Here is a 22586-nt window from a genome sequence, read left to right as displayed (position 1 = left end):
TTATTAATGTCTTCCGAAAGGAGGCATAGGGTTTTCTTATTTAATGTTCCGGAATGGAGCACAAGGGGACAACCCGGTCTATTGCTTAATCCAATCAATTAATGAAGTGATCAATGCTACTTAAATAAAAACTTAGTAATGAGTAACAATTGAATCATGTGTTTGAGTCAATGATTATATTGTGAATGTATGGAATGCTTGATAGTATCATGCTAAGACTCTTTACTATATTTCGTAGCTTGTATGTACTCAGCGATGCTGATTGCGTGCTTTTGTGTGTTTCTCTTGGTCATGGCCTTCGCCTTCAACAACCCTGTAATGATCCAATTCTTACACTTGTAATATTGGGGAGCAGATTTATCACAGGTTTTTGCATAAACTGAATTGCATCAGGGTGATGGGATTTGAGTGGAGCGTTGGTTAATCACTTAGCTTATTTTATATCATAGATTGAATTTTAATTTGGTTCTAATTCCACTTACTTCCTATTATACTGGATTTTGAATAAGGGTCGTTATGGTTCCAACTTGTAAGACTAAATTGAGTTTTGACTTTAGTTTTGAAACTAATATTCCTTTTTAAAACTAAGTTAGTTTTCCGCTGCTGATTTCTGAAACTAGCCTTAACGTTTTAACACGTGGCTATAGCACACCAGTAATTCTCTCACAGCTAATTATTTTTAAGTATTTACAGGTTATTACAGGTTTTTGCAGGTTTTCTTTTAGAGAGTATTATTGGGGTGTTACATCCATGTTGCGGCCTTTTTGCTTGGCGAAGACCTGATCAACCAGCCTTTGATATGTTGCCCCGACCTTTTTCAATCTGAAGGGCATCATTTTGAAGTTGTACACCCCGGCGTTCGTAACGAATGTCGTTTTTGCTCGGTCGTCGGGGTGCATCAAGATCTGATGGTACCTCAAGAATGCGTCCATCAAACTAAGCAGAGCATGGCCATTTGTCGAGTCGACACCTAATCAAAAGTAATTCCTAAGTCCTCTAACTAAAGTAGATAGGGAAGTAGGGTCGAATCCACAGGGAAACAATGTTCTTTTATTCCTAATCAATTATTATAATCTAAATTATCAAGTAACCAATTTGTATTGTGGGAATTAAACTAACACTTAAACTAAGCAAATTAAAGAAGGGGAATCAATAATAAAAGGCCTAGGGTATAGGTTCACCAATAAATAATACTTCAGGGTAAAACATAACAATCAATTATCAATGCATAAATTAATCAGATTATAAAGGGCTTTCGCTACGTATTATAATCACATAATTAATCTACCGGTATAAAACCGCATCTCTTGAATCTTGACCTAACCATTATTTATAGATTAACATGCCTATTGAAACTAAGCCTAAACATTAATTCTCATCTCTCGAATCTCGAATCAATATTGCAAAACTCATACAATTAAACCTGGCCAAATCTAATTGCATAGTATTAAATCAATCAATAGGAAATTAATCAATCATCAATAATCAACAATAATAAATTACCCCTTCGTCTTATTCAAGGATCCCCACAAACCCTAGAAATAAAACTACTCGCACATATTTAAATCTAAACTAAGCAAGACAATTAAAGAAAACATAATCAAAAGTAATAATTAAAATAAGAAGAATAATAGTATTGAAATAAACTAATGAATCTTGATATATATGAAAAGAAAACTAAACTAAATTAAAAAAGGGAAGGAAACTAATACTACCCCCCGTAAAAACCTCCTGTAACTAGTACCACTCCTTCTCTTATAAAGAAAAGGAATCCTATTAAAAGTCCACTAAGAAAAGTAAACCTAGCTTCACTAAAACTAATGATAAACCTGCCAAAATAAATCTAGTAATCAAAGTCCCTAAGCAGCCCAACAATCACGTGCATTCCCACGATGATGATACCAAGATTACAAAATATATTGCTATGATTTTGACAGCCCAGAATGAACCTCACCCAATTAGGCCCGGCAACAGTATAAGATATTATTTGGGCTTCTTTCTTTGACTTGAGCTCTTTAACCCTTCATTTGCTTGATCGGTTGGTCCATATTCCATACACTAAGCTTTTAAATCTTAGACTTCTTTACAAGTCGAGCCCTTAATCACCTAATCAAAATTAATTAGCTCGACCTTGGGCTTTAAACATACGGTCATAAAATACGATCCGACTTTAATGTTTTCGTAGTGGCTCAATAAGCTCGAGAATTATCATAATTCTACAAATTCCTGCAAAATAACACCAACCCTACAAAAACACTAGAAAACGTATCTTAGTAATAAAAAATAGCTTCGTATAGCTCAAATAAGCACAAATATGACCTTGGGATGGGGAATAAAAATATATATAAAATAGACTTATCAATTAACTGATCGATCCTCGGCAAAGGATAGAAGTCCTTCGGACAAGCCCTATTTAGGTCCGTGAAGTCAACGCACATTCTCCAGGTGCCATTTGCCTTCTGAACCATCACCACATTGGCCAGCCATTCCGGATATTGACAGGGTTCATCTGCATCCAAAAGTTTTTTAACTTCGGCTGCGATGTCTCGGTTCTTATTAGCGGAGTAATTCCACTTCTTCAGCTTAACCGACCGACAGGTGGGGTCGACGTTCAGCTTGTGGGAGATGAGGTTTGGATCAATCCTAGGCATGTCTGCTGCTGAGAAAGCGAACACATCTCTATTGTCCCGAAGGAGTTGGATAAGTTCAACCCGAATGTTCGAATGGAATCTGAGGCCGATGCTAACACATTTTTTTGGGTATCCTTCGGTCAATTTAATTGACTCAGTCTGCTAGTCAAGTTTCATTTCTTTGGATAGCTTGAGGTAGTTGCATATTCGGGTAGTCACTTGGCTTCCCTGAATTCTTTCAAAGTGGCCTTCGTGAGAAACATATATCATCATTTGATGGTACGTGGAGATCACTCCTTGAATCTGATGGATCATGGGTCTCCCCATGATCACATTATAAACAGATGGAACGTACATGACCAAAAACACGGCCATCACGTTCTGAGATGCTCGATCTCTGTCGATGGTGATGGGAAGTATGATTTTCACATCTGAATATGTTGTAGAACCGTTAAATCCAGATAACGGGTAGGGTATTGGACTTAGGTCCTTAGATTGTAGCTTCAGTTGGTTGAAAGCATCCCAAAAAAGGATGTGTGCTCCGCTGTCACTGTCGACGAGGGTTCTCCAGACGTTGTGGTTAGCGATCCCCATGATGATTACCAGCGTATCATCATGGGGTATGCCCCCCCCCCGGTGGCAGTCTTCGGCTTTGAACGTAATGTTCGGCACCAGAGACTTTAGACTTTGGATGGAGGCATGGTTGACTTGATGGTTCAGTCCCCTCAAGTGACGTTTTCGAGCATTTCGGGAGCTCGTCCCCCTAAAAATGACAGGAATGTCGGGATGCTCTTTATCCCGCAGCTTTTCTTTTTTCCGGTTGAAATCCAGTTGTTGTCGAGAGTCTTGCTCGGCTTTCTTCTCCTTGCGACGATCCGCGATATATTTTTTCAGGTGACCCTTTCAGACCATATCTTTAATCTGATCTCTCAGCTAGATATAATCCTTGGTGTGATGTCTAGGAGACTCATGGAACTCACACCATCGGTCTTTATTCTTCTGCTTATGCCACGATGGTAGTGGCGTCGGCCTTTTCCACTTCTGCTCGTCCTTCGTTATGCTATAAATTTTAGCACGTGGAAGACCAAGAGGAGTGCAAGATTCATATTTCCCTACGAATAGGGTTTTCTCTTTCTTCAGCTCAGCTACTGAGGATGGTTCTGAGTCTTTTGCCTTCCCTTTCCTCTGGCCCTGACCTTTAGACTGTTGTCCTTTTGCCTTACCAGTCCCAGTTTGAGATTAGAACTTGGTTTTCTTCCATTCCTCGGCTCGAATACACTTGTCCGAAGCTTCAAGGGCTTCCTCCAAGGTCTGCGGAGTGTGCATGACCATGAAAGCAAGAAACTTTCTAGATTACAACCCATTCTGCAGCGCGAAAACGGCTAACTCTTGGTCCAGACTTGTAATTCTGGACGACTCATTGCTGAAGTCAGTCAGATAGTCTCGAGGGCTTTTTTCCTCCCCTTGCTGCAGGCTCATCAGCTCAGCGGTTGTTTTCTCTCAGCGGTTTTCCGTAGAAAACTTGCTCTTGAACTTGTTAGAAAGGTCCTTCCAACCGTTTATCGAACCTTCCTTTACTCCTTTAGAGATCCACGCTTGTGTAACACCCTTTAGAGCGGTTGGGAAGTATTTTCACCAGGTCGTTTCGGGCCTGGGGTTCAAGCACATGTGCCCCTCGTAGGAGGCGATGTGGTCCTTCGGATACAAAGTACCATTATATGTGATGTATGCCGGGATTTCGACCGTCGGCACATGCTCTTCCAGAATCCAGCTCTGAAATGGGGAACTAGTGGGAACCATCATGACTTTCCCCTTGTATCCAGCTGATGGGACCTCGCTTCCCCCCTCTTAGAGAGGTAGAAGTGATTTTCGTACTCGACTGGGACGGTGCAGGGTCAGGCGCGGTTCCCTCGGGTAGGTGAGGCGGCTGTGCTGTGCACACTCCCCTCCCCCAAACCGATACGTTCGTGAACGTTTCGGCAAGCAAGCTCCAATCGCGTGGATGCGATGTTGCTGCTCTTGAGGCTTCGGGGTTCGGAATCCTCAAAGAACTGGGGATTTCTTTTTCTTTCCCACTCTGTTCTCCAAGTATCTTCTTCCCAGTGCTCGAGTTTCTTGAAGGATGGAACCTGTCCTCCTTCCTCCGGCCCGATTCTCCTTCTCAGGTGCCTCGGTTGGTCAATGGTGTCAGTATGCACCGAGGGAGCCGGAAGTGGGAGATGTTGATTCGCGTGAGCCTTTATGAAGTCCATGAAGGTAGCGAGGGCTCTTGCCATTTCCTCCGAAGTGGGTCCCGTTTGGGGCGTCCTCATTGGACGAGATTGGGAATGGCGGCTAGGAGTAGAACTCTTAGCGTTTTACCGGCTCGATCGCCAAGAGTTGGACGGGCGACCCATGTTGCGAGGTGACCTATCCGAAGCAGCATTCCTCGACGAGGTAGCCTCGGAAGATGACAAAGAAGGTGGTCCCTCCTTCGAGGGTGAAGATGGAATTGGGTCTTTCTTCGAAGAAGAAGGACCATTCTTTTTGGTGCTCTTGGCACTCTTTCCGCTCTTAGTCATGTTGCTAAGATGGTAGATTTTTGGCTTGTTTTTGAATGTCTTCCCCACAGACGGTGCCAAATTATTTTGTGTGAAAACAACGGGTCCTTCGTCTGGACCTTTCTAGTGGGATGAAGATTGGACTCGACCCAAATGATGACTGGGACGAGGGTTTCCTGCACAGCGAACCCACGTAAATTGACCTCGGGGGTTATGCCTAGGAAGGCCCCTCCAATGCTGAAGTTAGTACAGTGTTTAGAGAGAGAAAGATATGCAAAAGAGTTAATGCTTGAGGCTTAAAGTGAATGAATTGAGAGAGAGAGAGAAGTCAAGGTTTTTATACCTTACTCAAATAGATAAATTGGGCCTTGAGGTCAGATAGGCTTGCCATGTTGACCGGGCCCTTGACTAACTTAGCATGTATTAGGAGAGTGAACCTTCTTTTGGGCTTTGTAATTGAATCATTTGTAGACCAGCCCAGTTAGAGTAGATTGGACCCAATCATTTCTAAATTTTGGTTAATAAAACACTTAAAAATTGACATTCATGCATCTATTTCTAAAAGGACCTAAAAAAACAAAGGGTTCGACAATTTAATTTTGCTAATTAGGTTTCAAGCTAAGGACAATCATCTACTAATATTTTAAAACTTAATTCAATTTGTAAAAAATAAATAAATTGATACTACCTAGTACAAACGTGAAGGTTTTCAATAAATATGTAGATGTGTGTTCCTAACTCGCTCTAAGAATCATTTTTGGTTTTCAGCTACTTCCTCCGTCTTTAAATAATTAGCATGTTTAACTTTTGTTTTCACTATAAATTTGACCATGGGTTATTAGTAATGTATAAAAGTAAATGTTATCATGAAATACATTGTTAAAGAGGTATTAATATAAAGTTTCATAATGTCAAGTTATTTTTCTTTTACTAATATTTAATTAATATATCTAAGGTTAAATTAGTGTATTGGTAATTTGGTATGTGTGTCAAGTTTAACATTATCGATTATTTAAAAACAGATAGAGTATCAGATTAAAAGATTCAAGAAAACAAAGAGTGGATATGATGAACCGGATATCCTGTTTGAAGGCTAGAATAACGCTGAAAGGAACACACTGGACTTGGTGGACCGCAAAAGGCTCAAACTTCCAAAATTGGTTGGATCCAACTTCCTTAGCAAAAGGCCCAACTTCTAAATTCCTTTTTTTATTGAATTTAGTGTCGGTTTGTTTATTTGGTGTTCTGCAAGGGATTTAGTTTAATTAGGGTTTGTTTGGCAATTTCCTTGTTTATTTGTTGTTAATTATTTATTTAAATTTACCAAGATGATTTAGATTAGGGTATTCATCAATGGCGGGTGGGGATTTTGTGCCTCGAAACATCGCCGGCTTGAATGTTTTCAAGGGAATTGCTTATGGACCTGCTAAATATCTATCAAAACGTAGACAGCGTCACCGTATGATGACCCAACAAGAAATGGATAATTATAATGACAAGGTTACCCAAACCATGGGTTTTGACGTCGACGGCTGTACCGGCTCTTTGTACGGCCGCATTATACCCATTCCCCGTCCCTCCGAGGATTGGGAATGTGTTACTATTGTTGCTGAATACGCAGTTGAGAAACATTTTGAAGATGGGCCACGTAATTATACTACTATCTCCGTTTCTTATTATTCGCAACAAAAGGGTATTATTTGTGAGACATAAAAGATTTATTTGTTGCAAATCATAAGAAACGGAGGAAGTATATTGTCATTAAATTGGTATGTGGAAAATTGATTCATGAATCATGATTGATGTCAATAATTATTATTGGTAGGGAAAGCGTTTGAAATTTGTATCTCTCGATAAAGCCATCCATCAGCCGGCTTCTGGGACGATGTATTACGTTACGTTTACTGCCACGGTTACCACTGATGGATGCGCAAAAATCTACCGTTCTAAGGTGTGGCATAAGGCTGGTCTTCAAGGTCTACAATTGATGTCCTTTGAGGAATATAAACCACTTACTCCGTCTCTTAAGGGATCATCAAAGGCTAAAAAGGGAAAATCTGTGCTGTAAGATCGATCCATCTCTAACCTATTAATTAATATTTTTAATGCATGTTTGTGAAACATTAAAAATCCATTTGTTGTAATTAATAAGAAATGGATCGGAGGTACTTAAAAATACTTCGTATTACTATACTGGGTGCTGACTATATGGCATTTTTTGGATGGCCAGGCTAGTGCTGGTGGTGCTCTCATTGCTTTCACTGCCTTGGTGTATGCCTATGTTCTAAATCTTCTCTCTTTAACTATTCGCTTCGTAGAGTTTCTCTAATTTTTTGCTTCTTTTTTTTTTTTTTTTTTTTTTTTTTTTTTTTTTTTTGTCTACTTGATTTTAAAGGAAGAAGATAAAGAGTGAGAATCCTTCTTTGACACACGCTATGGTTAGTCGTATGTGTTACACTTAGCTTTAATTTGGTGTATGTGACAGTTAATTACTTTTCTTTAACTTGTTTCCGAATGTCACTCATTATGTTGCGATGATTCATCACGCTAGAAACGCTGCTTCAAACAAGTGGAAACTGTTGCCAGATTCCGTAAGTATTCATATATTCCATGATTTTTTTATGGCTGCGTTTTGTTCAACAATTGAGTATTGTTACGTATGTATATATTTTGTTGATTGATTATCCTCATGTTCTTAGGAGAAGCAATCTCTCATATCTGACCAAGCTTGAAGTCAAACCTTGTGTGGTTAGCACAGCCTTCAAAGAGTACTTTTTTTTTTTTTTTTTTTTTAATGATACATTGCTATAGTGTATGATGCAACATACATTTATGCAACTAGTGTGATACCAGCAGTTTATCAGTATATGTATCCTAGAACAGTTGTTTGCTCTTCGTAAACGTCAATTTCTGGGACAGAATCGATCTCATGGAATCGAGAGAATAGCTCTAACCAAATGAGCTATTCCTTACTCTATGAGATATTCATAGTGTGCTTGTATATACTCGTATATTATAGCACAAATCATCAGTACTTCATTTATGGACAATGTGGTCTTGTCATGTTGTTATTTTTTGGTTTTTGTTTTTGTTTTAGGATCATGAGATTTTCACGCAGCACAAAAACAAACAAGAATCTGAGATAAGTTGACTTGGAACATTTTGGATTTTCATTGTTTTGGTTCTATACTTCTATAGTTCTATGCAAGAAAATTGGGGAAACAAAAAAAAAAAATAGAAAATTGGAAGGGTAAGCCAAAGGGTAGTTGGGGAGAAGAGGAAAATACAGAGACAAGGAGAAGGGAGGTAAATATGATTTTGCCAACAACACCATCATTAATTCATTACTCATATACTCTGTAAATTGGTTATGATCATAAAGTTATCTAGTTGGTTTATTTGTACTGTAATTAAATTTGCCAATAACGCACTCCTCAAATTTACAACATTCACCCCACAAAAAAAAATAAAATAAAAAATAAATTAAAAAATTACAACATTCACAAGAGATTGTTGAAAAGATATGTGATCCACGTCAACACTATGCTTTTAATTTACTAAGTATTATCATTATAAATTGAGGAAAAATATTGTTCTAGTAACAATATTATTAATATAATTGGCAACAATCATAATGCGTGACTTGGAAAAATCATTGCCCTAATTTAGTTAACCTTTCCCTTTATGAAATGATCGAATTATGATTCCTCCCCATTAACTTTTGGAATGATAAGCTAGACGAATTGAATTACATACGTAAGGGTGTGTTAGCTCTCTTCTCGAGGGATATGCCTAAGGTAACACTTTATAATTTGATATCAACTGGGCTATAAATTGCCGTGAGCATATATGAATTGCACGAGAAATGGATTAATATTTAATACGCAATACAAACTTGCAAGTCGCAACTAATTATCCTATGTAGCAACTTATAACAATGAATGTGTTTTTAATCCCAATCTTATTATGTTATTCATATGAATCGGATATGACCAGAAAGATTACGGAAAAGATATGCCAGCAGGCAATCGACGTCAGCGCTACTGAGTATTCAGTATAAATTGAGAAAGGTTATTGTTATATTAACAGTATTTTAATATAATTGGCAACAATAATATTGCGTGACTTGGAAAAACCATTGCCCTAATTTAATTAAACTTTCCTTTATGAAATATATTTATGAGATATTTATGACATAATATATCATAATCTATTCTGTTATATACTTATATCAAATCTTATATTTCCTAATTTATTTACCGCGTTAAATGGAAGTCTTAGCTTGTTCCCTAAGCGCACAGCTCTTATAAATATAAGCTTATGCTACGTTTTTTATTTTATTGAACACTTGTATTAATTGTTTGTTATTGATTTTATTAGCAAAACTATGTCAATGGCGGAAGAAAGTGAAGTGAAATCAAAACCACTAGGCAAAAGAAAAATCGCAATTGAGAAAATAGAAGACAAAGCAAGGAAACAAGTTACGTTCACGAAACGAAGGAAGGGTGTTTTCAAGAAGGCTAGTGAATTATGCACCTTATGTAACGCAGAAGTCGCGGTCCTTACATTCTCTGGCGCGGGTAAAGTCTTTTCTTTTGGCCATCCAAGTGCTGATGAAGTCATCAATAGGTACATTAATGGTTCAAAGTCATCGTCTTCGTCGTTGTCGTTAGACTCGTCAAGTGTTACAAACGAGCATGTAGGCAAAGAGAAGTTATTGCACGGTGCAACATGTAGTGATGAGCAAGATTTGTGTTGGTGGCAAAAGCCTGTTGAAGGGTTAGGGTTGGAAGAACTTGAGAAAATTATGACTTCTTTAATTGAATTAATGAATAATGTTGCATCTAAAATTGGTAATTGTTGGAGTAACAATAATAATGTTGGTTCTTCGGCAAATACTCCAAAGTCTGGTTTAGATCTTAACGAGGCATACAGTCCAAAGAGCAATGGAGCTGATGAGTAGTTTGTAAAAAAATTCACGATTCAATTTCGTTGCATAAGCGTATTTTTAGTTTGATTTTATCTTCTTTTCGTTTTCATATGATTGATTAATAGCATGTTCAAAGTTGTGATTTTACAGACATTCGAAAATTTGGGGTCTTGTAATGTACTCCGTAATAATTAATTACTTCTATATGTGATTTATTGATTTTTTTTTTTTTATTTATTTATTTTTTTGTATTTTTTTTGGTGTTTAGGAAGCCATAAGAGGGAGTAATGAAAATTGATCCCAAAATCTCTTAGAATCAAGGAAGCTCTAACCACTCAAGCTATTCCCCACATCATTGATTGATTTAAATTTGAGATAGGAAATCCTTAACTTTAATTTAGAAGTTTTTGTTTTGTTATTAATATTTGACTATCTACTAAGTAATAAAATCAAGGTAAGAAGTTAATTTTATACTTTGGACTTTAATAATCTAAGCCCAAATTCAGTTAGTCCATTCCCTAATTAAGGACCACAAGATCCATAGCTTTATAAACATTTTATTTGGAAAGGACCCACTATTATTTTATAATTTTTTTTGCTAATATTAAATTTAGAATGTATGACTTATTGAGAAAATAACACTATTGTAATATACTTTTAACACCTCGACTAATTTTTACCCCGACTAATTTTGCAACCGCTTAATTTCTCACAAACTAATTAAGGAAATTAAGCTAAGAATGGACCATGATCACTCCCCAATTCACAACACTATGAATAAATGAATTTGTCCTTGAAAGTAAGAGTCTGCAACAAGGTAAACTAATATTCTACGTATATATACAGCTACTTTTTGTCCAATTGAATCACATTTAGCATGATAGTATGATAAACTCTTAAATCCCAAAAAAAGAAAAATATGCATAAATAAAAGGGTAGAAGAATTTATTAAAAGGCAATAAATGATGGTTTGGTGCATACAGTAAAAGATGTTGATTGATCACTTCTACTACTTCAACAGTACATTATTCATCCGAGGAGACATATATAAAATTGATCATCTTCATATATATTTTCATATTTGTAAATTTATTTTACAAAAAAATCTTAAACTTTTTCTTTAAAAGTCTCAAATTTACACTCAACAGCATTCCCTTTGTCCCTCTTTCAGTTTCTCTAAGGTCACCTTTCAAACTATTTATATATAAATAAATGGTCCCGCCCTTTAAACTCAACCTTATGACCTAAACCCATATATACGGCCTTTAACCTCTTATGGCTTGACTTAATCATTTTTCTCTTGCTTATCTTTCGTTTTCGCGATTAATATTTCCAACAACGAACAAAACATATACTCAATAACTAGTACGAGTTGAGCAAGGAAGATGAGGGTTGGTTTGTTATTGCTTCTTGTTCTAATCTTGCTTCTTACTCGTGATAGGGGTGTTCTTGTGTCGGCGGCTCGTTCCATTATTTTTTCTAGTGAAAGTAGTAAGGAAAATAATGAATTTAGAGTTGATCAACATTCGGAAAAGAAGTTCAAGTCCAAGTCTAAGTCCGAGGAAGATAATGTTGTAATGGATGATAATTTTGTTGGAAATGTTACGGGTTTGGATGATAAACGGCTTGTTCCAACTGGCTCAAATCCATTGCAATAATAGGTAAATTAAGATATGATTTTAGGGCATGTAATAAGGCTTATTATATTGTTTAATATGAGTGTTATTCATTTTAATTTCATCGTGTAGAAATGTTTTGAGGTTTTTAACTTAATTAGTTGTATTTTATTTTTATTTTATTTTATTTTTTTGAATAGTTAGTTGTATTTAGCTTAAGTAGTGAAGTAGTCTATTGTTTTTTTCTCACTTTTTTTTTTTTTTTTTTTTTTTTTTTTTTTTTGTGATTGTTGCTAATTTGCTATATATGAAGCTGAAAGTTTTATGTATGATGATCATCATTCTTTAGATCTCTATTCTTTCTTCAATTCCTTTTGCTAATTTCTTTAAAGTTTTATATATGATGATCATCAATTCATCATTCTTTAGATCTCTATTCTTTCTTCAATTCCTTTATTTTGCTAATTTCTTTGTGTGGGTGAGCTTTAATTTTCGCAAGGTTATTTTTTGATATTCGATCTTGTCATTTATATGATCATATTGGGTTTTCCATGCCACATAATGGGATTTTTCGGAATATTAAAATATGAGATTGAATAATTTTGCTCATCTCTGAGATGAGGTTATCATGACTATATCGGTTTTTGTGTATAAGAATCAATTAGTTTTTTTTTTTCCTTTGCTTATAACTTTACAAGATGTTAAATTCATACATAAACATAAGAGCCTTATATTACTTATTCCTGAAATTTGTATTTTTGGTTGTTCAAGCTGAATTCTAAGAATTAAAGATAGTAAGTAGTCTTTTAATAAGTTCCCTATTATGCTACTACTATCATATGCACTAGAATATGCTACTATGTAACTAGTTGTTTAGAGAATTCCAATATTTATTTTAGAAGTACAATGTAACTAGTTGTTTAGAGAATCCCTTGTTGGAGAATTTTAATTAACCTTCCGTTTACATCTAGTTTGATTGTTTTATCCTCGTATTTCCATACAGTCAAACTTACCATTGCTCAACTTTTATTTGCTCATGCAAAACAAACCTTCAATCACAATGGAATAATGAAAGTAATTATCTTGATTCGTGAAATTAAATTGTAAGGAGATAATCCGTACTACGTCTGTTGTTATTTCGTATCAGATTATAACTATACCAACATGAACAACCAATATTAATCATATTTACACGTTTGAAAATTGAATCAACCGATCGAAATCCAAGACATTTTGGCATTATGCAACTTGGAAGAATGTTGATGTTCTCAACAGTATGAGGCAATTGCATTGATTGTATTATGATGCAAAATAGGGAAAATAGAGCATTTAATATGGAGGTCAGAAACTCAGGGATTCTTGAACAGGGATTGCTCGTCACTTTATACATGTAATGTATATGCATGATGTTGTACCTACATTTAGTTATTACACCGCAAAGCTGTTACACATTGACCTTGACTTAATTGCCTGACAACTCTCACTTTCTTTGAGTCTTCTCTTGGCATGCCCAAAGTCTTTACTCTTGCCTCTTTTTTCACTCTCTTGCTTTTGTGTTGGAATGTGTAGTTCTCCAATGTACAACTACCACATTCTATTAAAGTGTATCAATAAGTTGAGGAGGCCAGGGTCCGTCGTGTACATAAGTTATGGGTTTGAAATCTCCCTACCCTATTTGTAATTGATAATGCCTTCATAGCTCATTTCGATGGATTTTGCAAGGTTTTGATCATTGTTCTTGTAATTTGATTGAATATCATAACAAATGTGTCATTTACTTTAGTAATTTTGCCAATTTTACATTTTTATTATTGCATAGTCTAGGCCATTACCATCATTTCTTGAATTTCCGAGATAAACATGACTTATGATGAGTTGGTGTGCGTAAAGATCCAAACTATCATCATGTCATATTATATGTCAAAGATGTCTGTTTACATTGCATTGTTATAGACTAAAATAGACCATAGAGTAACTCTCATACATATGTCAAAAACTCCAATCAGAAAGAAAATACAAATACTCACTTGAGATTATAGGAATGTACTTGGAGAATACTATCTTGTCATATATGTACAAGATTGTAGATTTGTTGTTAAGGTACATACTTAAGACCTTAACTAGGTTGTGGGATTGAAGGACTTTTTTTCTTCTTTTTTTTAGAAGTAATTCTCACAATTAATATATAATGATCAAGTTATAATTTAAAAATTCAATTCTCAAAATTTCTACCTATCCAATATCATGTTTAAAGAGCCTAAGATTAACTCAATCATGTGTTACTCGAGAGCAAACATCATGTAATGAATAAAAAATAATGCATTGGTTTAAGAAAAAAGGTATAATTCCCCTCCAATATACTATTACATGTTGCTTTTCTTTAATACTCAATTCATTTCTAAATGTTGTTTCCACTTTGACATTTGTGAGATAAAAACAATTAAATTCAAAGTAGGAACATCGTTCAAAGACCGGGAGTATTACAATTTACAAATTTTTATTTTATTTTTTTATTTTTTATTCTACATAAAGTGATGCACAGATATTAGCTAGGTTAATTTTTGTATAGTATAGTTTGTATATTTAAAATTGGGAGTCAATAATAATGTGTTGTCACTTTCTACACCCTTAATGAAGTTAATGTTATGTGTATTGAAGTATAAAGGTAAGTTCAGAGAGCATAGGGCTAAGCAAGGAGACACACAGAGGTTGAACAAGGGCAACAAACTGCCATGATTTAAATGATTTATGTATCATTGTGCTACCTGCCTTTAATTTTTCCTCTTTGTAGGCTGCCACTAGTTTTATTGGTTTTGCTCTGATCTTGGCAGTGCTTCTTATCATACATTGATACATAAATGATCTTGTTCAGTTTACATGTCCATTAAAAAAGAAAAGAGGATGTTTACATATTTCACCCCTCATTTGGTATGATATGGTTGGTATAAGAATGATATTTTATTTATTATATCCCTAGAATAAGTTTCTTCATCCCTTTTGAATCAAAGATCTCAGGATGTTTTCATATTTCACATAGGACGTGTGAAGAAGATGACATATGACGTTGTACAAATCGTTCTATGTACGTTGTATAAGTCCCTTATGAAGATAGTGCGTCCCTAATGAAGTAATCCTAAAACAAACTTGTATTAAGTTTATCCCAAGGGTTTTCAGATATTTTGCTTGGAACCAGCCTTCTCGCGCCATGGAATTTATATGTTGATACGACACTTTGGATTAGCAATGTTGTTTGCACGGTTAATCGATGCTAAGTTGGTTTATGAGAATGAGCCTGTTGTTTGGGTGGTTCCGGTACTGAGATAACTCCTTATCATTAAAAGCAGAAGGCATTACTTTTTAAAATGAAATAATATAGAGACAAGCTTGATAAAAAAAAAAATACAGCAAACCAGGTTTGCCATGACAAATATAGATACGGGCTACAGCAAACCAGGTTTGCCATGACAAATATAGATACGGGCTACAGCAAACCAGGTTTGCCATGACAAATATAGAAACGGGCAAGTTATCCTACAATATGCCACTGTCATCAGCTAAATAACTAGTAGTTACAATCCAAGTCAGAAACTAGATTGTGGCACCTGCTAAGAATCAGAAAAACAATGAGCTAGTAGTCAGAAACTAAATTCTAGATAAGAAGCAACACTTCAGAGTAACAAACAAACTCCCAACTTGTCACGGAGAAGTGACTTTGCTCCTGATTCTGCTTGAGCGCCTGATTGGAGTCACCACTTCGTCATCTAGCTGTAAAGTTCATTAAAATGAAGCACTAGTTAGTAATTGTATGTACCAAAAATCAAAGCCACATTATGTTTATCAGTTTAATTGAGAACTTACTTGTTTGGAATGTACTATGCCGTAAGTGGTGAAACTACCATAAGATGAACCCATTGTGTATTCAGATGAAGAAGAAGCAAGAGACTCTCTCTTGTGATTCCTCCTAGAACTCTTTTCCACGCTTTGAGCTTCATCGCTACCCCTTGGGTCCGTCTTCTTGTAATAAGATGAGGTCTTTTGGAAGCTGCTCAACTCTGAGGGGCAGGACTCACCAATCATATCTACCTCAACTGGACCGCTGCAGGAAGATGGGTTCTCACGGACCTTAGGATCGATTTTCCTTGCTATGGGAACAAAAGATGAATTTTCCTTCTGCACGACATGAGCATCAGCTAAAGGTGTTGAAACTGCTGGAGTCTCTTTCTTTGACTTCTTCACAAAGTTAAAGGCTGCGGCAGCCAATAGAGACAAAACAACCAAGCTGACTGCTGCTGTAATTGGAGCCAAACTTCTCTCACTTGCCTCAAGAATCTGAGAAATTAAATCTGCACCTTCAACAACCAAACTTCTTGAAACTGATTGAACCTTAACCTCCTCGCTTTCCTCAGACAATAACTCAACATCACTAAATGGAACATTTGCTGTTGTAACTTGAGAGTGAACTTCAGGGTCAGGTGAGAATGAAGATGGTTGACCCTCAACCTTCAAATCACTTTGGGACTCATCGTGAACAGCAGAAGTTACAAGATAATGTTCTGCTTCCTGATTTTCAGGATCATCAAGCACTGATGATCCTTCAGTCATCTTGACAGCAGAATCCTTGTGCTCAAGCACATGTGTTTTTTCTAGTCTTTCTGGTTTGTCAGACAGTGATGCTTCTTCAGACATTTTGGCGATAGCATCATCCTCAGATACAGATTCCTCGAGCACAGAACTTTCTTCTGTGTTTTCGGGTTCATACTCCTCTATCACTTGGTCAATGATAGGAAGGCCAGAACTTTGTTCGAATACATCCGCCTCACAATCATGTAGCTTTATCAATTCTGTTTCATCCTCAAAGATGACAGTTTCAGCCGCTTTTTTCATTGCTGTATCTACTCCAACTTCCTTTCCCAACCAAGGCCTAAACTCAAAACCTTTTACCAAATAATCATTCTCAACCTCCTCTTCTTGCCAACCAGTTAAGTTACTAAATGGCAATGGACTAAACTTAATTTCTCTTTCCTTAGAAATCATTTGGGACAAGTAACCCACTGATTGAGCAGACAACACCTTGGCATTTAAGAAGAGCACATTGAAATTATCTTTGGCAAGATCAGCAGCTACCCGAGAATTGCTGTAAATCCGAGAAATAATCTTTTCCTGGTTTATAGCATTTCCATCTCCTGGATAATACATGGAAAAGGATATGGTGCCAAGCAGGATAAAAAATAGGAAAGTGACAGCTTTCCACTTCCCACTAAACCGAGTCCTCGGCTCAATTTTGGACTCAACAATTTCATCAAGCTCCTCATTTTTCGGGGAGCTTGATTCCGAAGATAAAGGCTCAGCTGAAGAAGAAGTTTCTTCTTGTACTTCCTGTGAAGTTTCTGACTGGACTTCATCACTATTCTCAGCCTCAGAAACTGAATCCGAACCAAAGTCATCTTCCAACCTTACACCTTGATTGATATAGCTTTCAATTCTAGGATTGGGTTTGTAGTGAAGGAATTGAGGCCTAGGGGAAAGAAAATTGGTTTTGGGATCATATGGTGAATGAAATGGGTCAGCATCAAGAGGAGCAATCACAGATGGTGAAGAAGAAATATTGTTTTTGATATCCAAACCCACATTATAATCAGCAACAACTTTAGGCATTTCACTTTGAGGTAAAATCTTAGGAGATTTTGTAGTGGACTTCAAGGGTATTTCAGGGCTGAGTACCACTAGATCAGATTCTGATTCAATCTTTCCTACTCCAGGACTTAAATCAGCAACTTTGTTCTCGAGTTCTGTGTTGGAGACCTCATTGCCCACTTTGTTAAAATCTGAAATCATTGAGAAAGGAGGAGTGCCCATGTCTGTTTTTGACTCATTTTCACCACTAAAATCCAATGAATTCGTCGAAAAGAAATGAAATTTCCCATCAGACAGAGAAGCAGAAGTGCGAATGGCTTCGTTTCGCTCTCCTAAGACTTTCTTCCTTGGCGATGGATTGATCTTCGAGGCTGCAGAGATTGTTGGTGACATGAAGTTCTTGGTTCCCTTTAAAACAGAAGGGGATCGAACTCGTGCAATCGGCCTCAAATTGGGATCTCTTTCATTCTCTTTTTGCTCATGATCTCCAATGCCAGCCCCACATTCTCTACCAAATGAACTTCTTCTAGCATACTCTATAATTTGGAAAAGTACTCAATATCATTCACCAAACCAACAAAAATTTTGTACTAAAAAAATAAACACAGATTATAAAATACCAAAAAACTGAAAATATGATCAATAATACAATCCCACATTTTCTACCACATGAACTACTTCTTACAAACTATGTAAGTTGGAAACGAACTCAAAACATTACTCAGCAAATCAAACAATAAATGCCAAAAGATATGAAGTATATAGATAAAGAATAATAAAATTGGAAAAATGATCAATACAACTAATCACGACCTATAGCAAAAAAAGTTACAATTCAATTGGGAATACTAATTAATCATGATGACAAATTGACAATAACAACAACAATGACAAAATCCGCTTCGAATCTAACCGAAGATAAGGTCTGTGATCAAAACAGCATTTACAACATCTTCATACAGCAATGTAATTAAAAAAGACGAAATTATAGAGCAATAAATCATGTTTTACAAAGGGTGTAAAATTAGAAAGAACTATAATTGTATAATACGGGAACTATAATTGTATTTCACCACAATTTCAATAATTAACCACAAAAACTTCACACTCAGAAGCTCCATCAAATTAGATGAACTCACAATAATTCAAATCACAAAAAATTGACCACTTCGTATTACAAGAAAAAAAAAATTAACAATCACAAAAACGCTTTAAAATCTAAATAACACAGTAATTAATTAGTTGACTGAGGAATCATTATTTATTCTAAAACAAATTTTAATAAAATAAAAGCAGAGAGATAGATAGATGGGGTTACCAGCAGGACTATTAACAGGGGTATTGGGGGTAAGAGTTCTGGGTTGAGTAGCAATGGAAGATTTAGCAAATGGGTATCCACTAAAACTCTTCCTAACACCAACCCCTTCTCGTTCTTGATCATTTCTTGAATTGGAATTAGGGTTAGGGTTAGGATTTGATCGTATTGAAATTGGGGATGGGGATCTATTTGAGGAACTAATCACCATTGATATTGAATTGGATTTGAATATTATTCAGATTTTCGATTGTTAATTTTGTTTTTGGCAAAGTTTGGATCTTTTTTGGAAGCGAATTTTGAGATTTTTGCTGTTTACAGAGGAGAAATTGGGAGAGGGAAGAACTGAGGAGTGTTTTGAGTAGTATAGTATAACGGCTAGTTTAGGAAGGTGGTGTTGGAATTTAAGTGGGTGGGTTTTTTTCGACCGTTGAAGTTGAGAAAAGATTTCGAATGTGATTTTGGGTTTAAAAGGTTGGAGCCGTTGGATGGTGTTATCATATGAAAATGGAAAGTTGAAAATATATGGAGTATAATAGTAATTGATTTTGTGACGAGATTGTAGGGTTTGTTAGCCGTTTTAAAATCTTTACATGTTGACCAAAAAACATAATACTAGTAGCATTTTTGTAATTGTGTTAGCAATGAGTTAAAGATTAATGTGGTACTAACTTTAAAGAGACAAAAATTGAAAGTTAGGTGATGTTAAGTTTTTGAAGGTTATGTTTGGTGTTAAAGATTAATGAGTTAAATGTCAGGTTTGGCGTTTCTAAATCTTAGTATACCTAACCTTTAAAAACCAGAACATGAAAATAAGCAACGTCTCTTAACAAGGAAATCTTTATCTACAGTGTTCGGACTATTTTGCCCCTAAAAAACAGTATAAGTACGTATTTGCCCGTGCCTTGGTTGGTCTGATTTTAACTTCTACTATATCCCTCTCCCAAATCCATTCCCAATCACATCTTCTTTGTTATTTTTTTTGTAACACTCAGAATTTAATTAGACATACAAAGATACAAAAAAAAAATGTTTTAAGGGTGTTGTTGATGGTTATAGTGCTCTAGTTGAGGTTTGTTCACCATACAATATGGCTGAAAATGCAATGATATGATTTTGATTAGGTTGGTAAAATTATAACCCGGTGTTAATTTTATATTTGACAACCTACTTTTTAATCTCTAATGGTAAGACTCAAACTCAAGTAAGGAAGGATCTTTATTGAGGCTTATAGGGCCTACACTTGCAATTTTATTGAGTTATTAGACATATAGACATAAAGCTTTATGTAAGAAGTCATGTCATATACGATTAGTGAATAAGTATTTTTTTATCAAGAGGTTGAAGGTTCAAGATCTATATCATATACGATTAGTGAATAAGTAATAAACCTTGGCTCCTATTACGTTTAGGTTCAAGATCTACCACTAAACTCAAGTGTCACGTGACAAGACTTTCATATGCATGAAAATCTCAGAGAGTGAAGTGTAGCTCAAGTGGTTAGAGCTCCCTTTTCGGTTCCAGGAGATCTTGAGATCGATCGATTCTCATTACCGGTCCTTGTGGCTCTCTAAACACACAAAAAAACAAAAACAAAAAAAAATGAAATTTTATATTATATCATGCATTTGATGAGGTTAACTAATTATTTCTTGTACTTCCTCCCTTTCTCATTACTAGGGGAGCCAACGCGTGCGATACGCGGTATGGCTAGCCAATGTCTTAAAATGATATTGGCTTGTCTTTACACCTTCAGTATGCGGTTGATTTAGTTACATGTATAAATCATTTTAGTAGTTTGTAGTCTTGTACATTGTACATAGTTACGAACATGAAATGATATATGAAATCTTAAGTACCTTTAAACTATTAAACTTCAGTGTAGTGAACCTTTAGAAAGAATAGAGCAAGTTTGATGTTCCCCTGCTAGAGTATGAGAAACAGCAAAGCATCTATAAAACGTCTCGCCTCAATAGATCAAAATGTATGATAACTGATATGATACAATTTACATATAGTGTAGTAAGAACATTACATAGTGTGCATGTATAATATGAAAGATTGATCACATGTTCTTTCTTTGTGGTAAATTGTATAAGAATAAAGCGCATAAACCAAAAGTATCATTTCACACTTGTAAATGAATTGAAATAACAAATTTTTATTCATCGTAAACAAATAAAACAAATGGGTTTTAAAACGAAATATGTAGCTTCCAAATGCGCTTTGATTAAAATAATAAATTGTACAAATGTATTTATAAAACATCTTTAATTCTAAAATCTAAATTAACTTTGCAATAACATGTTTACATTTGTTATAATTGTCGTGTACTTCATATTTGATAGATTTGAATTTCTTCATAGATGTCATGACTTTATATTTATAAATTAATTTTTTTATTAAATCATCAAAATATTAATATTCTTCAAGATAATATGATAGGTGTGTCGCGTACCTAACAAAAATAACCTAACTATTCCTCCTAACTATGTAGTCGGGCGAGTAAGGGTTGAATCCCAAGAGACTAAGGTTCACCTAAATTATCTAGACTCAAGTAATTACCAAGCAAGAATCAAACAATGGTGGAATAAACTAAAAGATAATGTATGGAAAACTTAGAATAAATCAAACGGATATAATAAATCAATAAATTAAAACATCCAAGATCAAGTATCACCACAATTATTATCGATGCAATTATATATCTACCCCTAACATACAATTCCAATTAACATGGGGAAAAGCAAACTCTAATCAATACCAAGGACCTCTCTCGAGTATCAATGGCTTCCCTAACCCACAATCAAGCCTATTCTCATGGTATCATGCAAATTAGAGACATGAAACACTTTACTTCACTTCCCAATTATCAATTCAACTACTCTCGTGATGAATTTCAAACCCTAAATTAATTTACTCAATTCCGTTAAAACCCAACTCTCGTTGTGATTGAAACTATGGAATAATAACAATACTAATTATCTCTAATCTAGTATTGGCATAATCACAATTAATTTAGCATAAACAATTGTAATAGTTATTAGAGAATTTAAAGAAATAAATCATGCATCAATCATAATTGGGCTACCCTAGATCTTGGACTAAGAAAACTACTCACACATATTGAAAGAAACAATAACAATAATAATCAAGGAAAACATAATTAAGAAACAAAAGATGAAAAGAAAATACCAAATTTTGAAATAAATGGAGAATGTCAAAGTAGAATTTGAATCTTGAATTACAAAAGCAATGTAAAAATAATAGAGAGAACTAGGTCTAATAATAAAAACTAGATGCTAATAAAATACTCCATAAAGAAATAATATAAAGTCTAGAGTATTTATACTCCTAAAAAGATAAGAAAACGCAACAAAAATATATCGCGCAGTCTTCCTAAGAGGCACGGACGTGCCTCACATCGAGTGTTAAACTTCAAGTCTTCTGGAATCCAGGCACGAACGTGCCTCATATGCAGATTCGAAGGTAGCAGCAGGCACGGACGTGCCTCTTAGAGACACGGACGTGTCTCACTTCGAATGAATTTCCCTCAGTTCTGAGGCTCAGGCACGGACGTGCCTAAGCTGGGCATGGGCGTGCCTCACTCCAAAAAGGCCTAAGTGACTCGTTCTTCGACCAATGAGCTTCGTGAAGGTCCGTGGGCCTCGGTTTAGCCTCATGACTTCATAAAATCTCTAAATTAGCTTCGTTAATCTTGAAATACATCAAAAACAAAGAAAATACCCATAAAAGTATCGAATCATCGAAACTAAACCAAATCAGACCAAAATGAACTAAAATACTCAGTAAAGCTAATAAGAACAACTAAAAAGAGGCTAACAATTATGCACAAAACACGGCTTATCATAATATTTGTTCAACATCACTTTTTTCAAATTGGGAACTTTTGAATTGTAA

General features: G+C 35.5%; 2 protein-coding genes across 2 annotated transcripts; one reads left to right on the top strand and one right to left on the bottom strand.

Moving 5' to 3' along the window:
• The first annotated feature begins 6523 nt into the window (after positions 1-6523).
• On the top strand, positions 6524-11317 carry LOC110740130. The gene is made up of 3 exons (XM_021920627.1): positions 6524-6838; positions 6996-7234; positions 9551-11317. Exons 1-3 carry the CDS (start codon positions 6524-6526, stop codon positions 10131-10133), a joined length of 1137 nt encoding a protein of 378 aa, XP_021776319.1. The 3' UTR covers positions 10134-11317.
• Positions 11318-14992: 3675 nt separating this feature from the next.
• On the bottom strand, positions 14993-19407 carry LOC110740002. Its single transcript, XM_021920485.1, has 3 exons — positions 18669-19407; positions 15575-17886; positions 14993-15481 (listed from the first exon to the last, which is right to left on the bottom strand). Exons 1-3 carry the CDS (start codon positions 18874-18876, stop codon positions 15413-15415), a joined length of 2589 nt encoding a protein of 862 aa, XP_021776177.1. The 5' UTR covers positions 18877-19407; the 3' UTR covers positions 14993-15412.
• Positions 19408-22586: the final 3179 nt, after the last annotated feature.

This window comes from Chenopodium quinoa, unplaced genomic scaffold (genome assembly GCF_001683475.1).
Source record: "Chenopodium quinoa cultivar QQ74 unplaced genomic scaffold, ASM168347v1, whole genome shotgun sequence".
NCBI lineage: Eukaryota > Viridiplantae > Streptophyta > Magnoliopsida > Caryophyllales > Amaranthaceae > Chenopodium > Chenopodium quinoa.
This window is presented reverse-complemented; position numbering and strand designations above follow the sequence as displayed.